The sequence below is a fragment of the Bison bison genome, unplaced genomic scaffold (assembly GCF_000754665.1).
Source record: "Bison bison bison isolate TAMUID 2011002044 unplaced genomic scaffold, Bison_UMD1.0 scf7180017863103, whole genome shotgun sequence".
Lineage (NCBI taxonomy): Eukaryota > Metazoa > Chordata > Mammalia > Artiodactyla > Bovidae > Bison > Bison bison.
The window spans coordinates 17767-23878 of NW_011493675.1; the positions used below are offsets into that span (position 1 = coordinate 17767).

General features: G+C 38.9%; 1 protein-coding gene across 1 annotated transcript; it reads right to left on the minus strand.

Moving 5' to 3' along the window:
* Positions 1–1856: 1856 nt before the first annotated feature.
* LOC104983668 (olfactory receptor 51V1) lies at positions 1857–2801 on the minus strand. The gene has a single exon (XM_010833191.1). The coding sequence runs from the start codon at positions 2799–2801 to the stop codon at positions 1857–1859; it is 945 nt and encodes a 314-aa protein (XP_010831493.1).
* Positions 2802–6112: the final 3311 nt, after the last annotated feature.

The window sequence follows — 6112 nt, forward strand, 5'->3', positions numbered from 1 at the left end:
TGGATATTTGGGGCTGGTGCACTGGGATGACCCAGAGGGATGGTACAGGGAGGGAGGAGGGAGGAGGGTTCAGGATGGGGAACACGTGTATACCCGTGGCGGATTCATGTTGATATATGGCAAAACCAATACAATATTGTAAAGTTAAAAAATAAATAAATAATAAATATATATATATATAACAATTTAAATTAGATATGGTACAAGTTAAATCCAAAGTCATATTTTGCTATATGCCCTCTTTACATTCTAGATCTACACTGTTTAATGCAGTAGCCACTGCATTGTCCAATATAATGGCCTTTTAACATTTAAATATATATAAAACACAATAAAATGGAGCTTTCCCTCAGCAGGTAAAGAGCCACCTGCAATCCAGGAGACACAAGAAACATGGTTCAATACCTGGGTCAAGAAGATCTCCTGGAGGAGGGACTAGCAACCCATTCCAGTATTCTTGCCTGGAGAATTCCATGGACTGAGGAGCCTGGTGGGCTACAGTCCTAAGGGTTGAACAATCAGACACAACTAAGTGATTAAGCACATTAACCACAATAAAACAGAGTTGAAAATGTAGTTGCCCAGTTGTACTACCTACATTTCAAGTGTTCAGTAGCCATATGCAGCTAGCAGTCTACGTTTGTATTTATTACTCTATTTTAGAGAACATCTTTATCATTTTAGAAAAATTATTGTTGCTGTTCAGTCACTAAGTCATGTCTGACTCTTCACTGCCCCATAAACTGTAGCATGCCAGACTTCCCTGTCCTTCACTATCTCCCAGATTTGGCCCACGTTTATGTCCATTGCATCGGTGATGTTATCCAACCATTTCATCCTCTGTTGCCCTCTTCTCCTCCTGCCTTCAATCTTTCCCAGCATCAGGGTCTTTTCCAATGAGTCAACAGTTCAAAGCAGGTGGTCAAATTATTGGAACTTCAGCTTCAGCATCAGTCCTTCCAAAGAGTATTCAGAGTTGATTTCCTTTTAGGTTGACTGGTTTCATCCTCTTACATTCCAAGGGTGTCTCAAGAGTCTTCTCCAGCACCACAGTTTGAAAGCATCGATTCTTTGGTACTCTGCCTTCTTTATGGTCCAGCTCTCACAGCCGTACATGGCTACCGGAAAGACCATAGCCTTGACTACGCAGACCTTTGTTGGCAAAGTGATGTCCTTGCTTTTTAACACACTGTCTACATTTTGTTTTAGTTTTCCTGACAAGAAGCAACTGTTTTCTAATTTCGTGGCTGCCATCACCATCTGCAGTAATTTTAGGGCCCAAGAAGAGAAAATCTGTCACTGCTTCCATCTCCTCCCCCTCTATTCACTATGAAAAATACTAGTGGACAATTCTGGTCCAGACAATCTTTACAAAATTTCTGTCAGTTGGTATTTTCCCCATTTTAAAGATTAAGTAACTGAATCTCAGATAATTGAAAATGTTTCAAGTTGCCCACTTTTGAAACTAAAAGACCAAGTATTTGAATCTTACTTTGTTTCCGTGCAAAAAAGTGCTCAAAAAGCCATTCTGGGCATGTTAAATAGGTTTATACATTTTTGAATATGGTCACAATTATGGCATTACCTATGTCTGTCTTGTTTACACAAATTTAGAAGGAAACCATGGAATGCTTGAGATAGAATCTCCCACCTCCATCCCTAAAAACAGCTGACTTCCAAGACATAGGCTAGGTTGGAACTTGTTTGAGGCGATTATCTACATTTAAAGTGTGTTTTAAAATCAAGGATCATGGGTTCAGGGCTAAAGTCATAATTCCAACAAAGTGTATTTTTGTATTGATATTTGCTTGTTTATTTTTATTGTTGCTATTTTGTTTTTTGAACACTGTAATATCTCAACATATTTTTAGAGAAAAGAGTCTGAGCATTCTGCTACGAATCTGCTGGATCTTGACACTATAGATGATAGGGTTCATCAGAGGTGGAAAAAGGATGTAGATGTTGCCCATAAGGACGTGGACCACTGGGGAGAGATGCTTGCCAAATCGGTGCACCATTGTAAGGCTAATGATAGGAATGTAGAACACGAGGACAGCACAAACGTGGGAGATGCACGTCTGAAATGACTTATGCCGTTCCTCCCGAGAAGCAATTGCCAGAACTGACTTAAGAATCAGGACATAGGAGAAGAGGATAAGTACAGCATCCAACAATAGTGTGCAAATAACCAGCATCAGGGCATAGTAGCTATTGAATCGAATGTCTGAGCAGGCTAGGCGGAGAAGGTCTTGGTGCAGGCAGAATGAGTGAGAGAGGATGTGGGGACGGCAGTAGTGGAAGTATTTCAAACAGATAATAGGGGGTGTAATAAAGAAGAAACTCCTACCTAAAATGGTGAGTCCGATTTTGATAATTCTGGAATTAGTCAGGATAGAGGAATAACGCAGTGGATTGCAAATTGCAATGTACCGGTCAAAGGCCATAGTTAGGAGAACAGAGGATTCCATGAAGGACAGACCATGGATGAAATAGGCCTGGGTAATGCAGGAATCCAGGCTGATCTCTTGAATCAACCCCAACAGGATCCCTAGCACTGTGTTCACTGTGGACAGTCCCATACACAAATCAGTGATAGCCAGCATGGCCAGGAAGTAGAACATGGGTTGATGCAGGCTAGGTTCAGTCCAGATTACATACAGCACCAGGCAGTTACCCAAAAGAACAACAGCATAAATGGTGGAGAAGGGAACAGAGATCCAGGGGTATTGCTGCTCCAGACCAGAAAATCCAGTGAGAAGGAAGGAGGAGGAATTAGTGCTGGGGCTTACTAAAGCTATCATTCTGGATCTGAGATAATTTTTCGAGGCAGCCAGAAAGTATTTTTCAATGAGAATGCATCAGATGAGGTAGAATTTCTAAGTAAACAAAATTATGCTAAAAGTTAACTAACTTTACATAATGTGGCCAAGCAACTCTGTCCTTTAGAGGCATATTATCTGTCGGCTGGAAGAGAATGGTGCTCTCCTGATGTCACTTAAGTGTCGTTATTCATCCACTGGCGGACCTTAGAAGACACCTGTAACGATGAACAGACTGGAGCAGGAAACTAATTTTCGGAAGGATATGTTTTCTGGGACATTTTCCCAGGGATGCTGGTGAGATGGTATACCTATAAAATTGAGAGAGAAGATTCTCGAAAGAATTCTTAGTTTTCTCCTTCCAACTCATAAAGCATTTAGAATGAAGAGTACTATAAAGTAGTCACTCTGCACCCATATTTTTCCATTTGTGTTGTTTCCAAGCATATTTTCCTCCAAATAGTGGAAATGTTTCTGTTTTCTCCCACTCTAAATGACATAGCCAGAAATTAGTTTTTCAACCTTAGTGATAAGCCAAGAGGAATATTTATGCATGAAACCTGTGGCAAGTGATTTCCTATGGGAGCTCTTACCCTCTGGGATGTTCAACCCATGTGTGCTCCTGTGACTTGGAGACTCAGGTTGAAGACACTTTGCCTCTGACATCAACCCAGAGTTCTCCACCCACTATTCATTCATGCCATCAGTTGGCTAAGTATTCATTTAATAGGCACTATTGAAAGGATGAGCAATTATTTTCTCTTCCTTAGAACCTGCTGTTCTAAAGATCAGAAAGCCAATGTTGAAAAACTAAATCTAAAGGCCTCTTTGCAGCAGAATTGATTGGCTTGTTTTTCACATTATTATCCTGATTTGAATTCTGGCCCTGGAAGTCATTACAAAGATTTAATGGCTCGTATCATGTAGGCAGGTGCTTAAAACTTTATATTGACTTTCACATTTGATTATGAAACACGTTGATTATTCCAACACGTTAAAGTAGCTTCGGATTCTGGCTTCCATTTATAGCCTATCCTTCATCTTTATTGTACCAGTCTCATCAGGCAGCTTCTTTTAGGAGCCTATCCATTTTTATTTCTTGTTCTGAGCTTCCCCCACAGCTCAATGGGTAAAGAATCCACCTGCAGTTCAGGAAACACAGGAGATGTGGGTTCAGTCCCTGGATTGGGAAGATCCACTGGAGAAGGAAATGGCAACCCACTCCAGTATTCTTGCCTGAAAAATCCCATGGACGTAGGAGCCTGGTGGGCTACAGTCCAAAAGGTTGTAAAGAGTTGTACAAGACTGAGCAACTAGGCATAAGCACAAGCAAACCCCTCTCAATATTAGATAACTTAGTTCACTATTTGTAGTACATTTTCTTCATTGAGTGCCTGGACTTTCTTTGAACACATTTATTTTTCAAAACCACCACTGCTTTTTTTTCACAAGATTTTTCTCTTGATGTTCTCTCTGCCGAGATGTGTTTCTCCATCTTCTCTCCAACCTCTTTATTCTCTTTTTCAAACAATCTTGCATTTTTCCTCTTCATCTGAAACATCACTTTTCAGGAAGCCCCTTAACTTGGACAGATTTTCTACAAGTACCTATTATTTTGGTAACATACATTCATCTTTATGTAACTCATTCAATTTATATTTTGATATTCATTAGATGACTTATTTCACTAAGGTTTCTGTTACACAGTAAACTGTAAGTTTCCTGAAAGTGAAAAGAGTGTCAGTTTTTACTCACTATAGTAGTCTGAAATTTACAAGGCTAGGTTTTCACCCCTTCTGTGATTTTAAACTCATGGATATAATTGTCTCCTTGATATCTCCACTTCGGTATTTAATCTAAAAATTATAATTATGGCAATTAAGTACTTCATCCTCCCCCTAAATAATTATCTCCTTATTTCCTCCGAATATCACAAAATGACTCCACCAACCACACAATTGTTTACAAAAATTCTAGAACCATTCTTGCTATTCCTCCCCTTTCCATCAAATCCTTTATCAGTTTCTATCATTTCTACCCTAAAACACACCCTGAACCTGCACACTTTTCACCAGTAGACCTGTAAATTCCCAGTATCTTGGTTCATAACATCTTTTCCGTGGTTATTGTAATAATTTGCTAGCCAGCTTAATTGTTTTTGCACTTGTCTCTAAAAAAGCAAAGGAGCCAGACTGCTTTTCTACAAAACTCTACTAGATAGCATAAGCCTTTGTTTAAAAAAATATTCTGGTGGATTCTTATGCTCTTAAAATAAAATGCAACTTATTTATCATGGTATCATGATCAGAAAACTTTACATGACCTGGCCCATCCACATCTACTTCTACATCAAGGACCATTGTTGGCTTCACTCCCTAATCTCTAGACATCTTTCTCTTCCTCAAAGCAAATTAAGAGTATTCCTGTCTCAGTATCTTTGACCTTGATCTTTTATCTGTTTAGAATTATTTAATTCCAGTTTTTTGTGCAAAATCTCCTTTAATCTTTCAGGCTTAAGTTCAATGTTGCTTCTTTAGGGTGATTTTTGTAACCCTGTCATTATTGGTTCTATTTTCTCAAAGAAGTCACTCTCATTGCAATATCCTGCTTGATATTTATACTATTTGCTATACGCTGATTGTCCTTTAGATCTACTGGAAGTTCTAGAAGACCAGGAGTTATGCGTGTTTTGTTTTGTTTTGTTTTCCTGCTGCTCACTGCTATATAAAATGAGATTTAGAATAGAGTGATCATTTATCAAACAAATATTTTATTAATGAATTTTATCTATGAAATAAGAGCTGCACCTTACAGAGGTATTAAGAACAAGACAAGTTTGCAAATAGTGGCCATAAGACCTAAGCACTCATATCTTAAGGTACTCATATCTGATCCCTGTTGGCCACACATTTTAAATCTTGGGTCATCATATGTAAGATTTATATGATATATAAAACAGATGCCATCCTAGAAATTCTTGCTGATCTTGGTCATAAAATGCAAAATTTGAGTATGATTCCTATTGTGCCCAGTGCGATCCAGACATATAGGCTCGACCCTGGGACTGAAATTGAAGAAAGTAGGGAAAACCACTAGACCATTCAGGTATGACCTAAATCAAATCCCTTATGATTATACAGTGGAAGTGAGAAATAGATTTAAGGGCCTAGATCTGATAGATAGAGTGCCTTGATGAACTATGGAATGAGGTTCGTGACATTGTACAGGAGACAGGGATCAAGACCATCCCCATGGAAAAGAAATGCAAAAAAGCAAAATGGCTATCTGAGGAG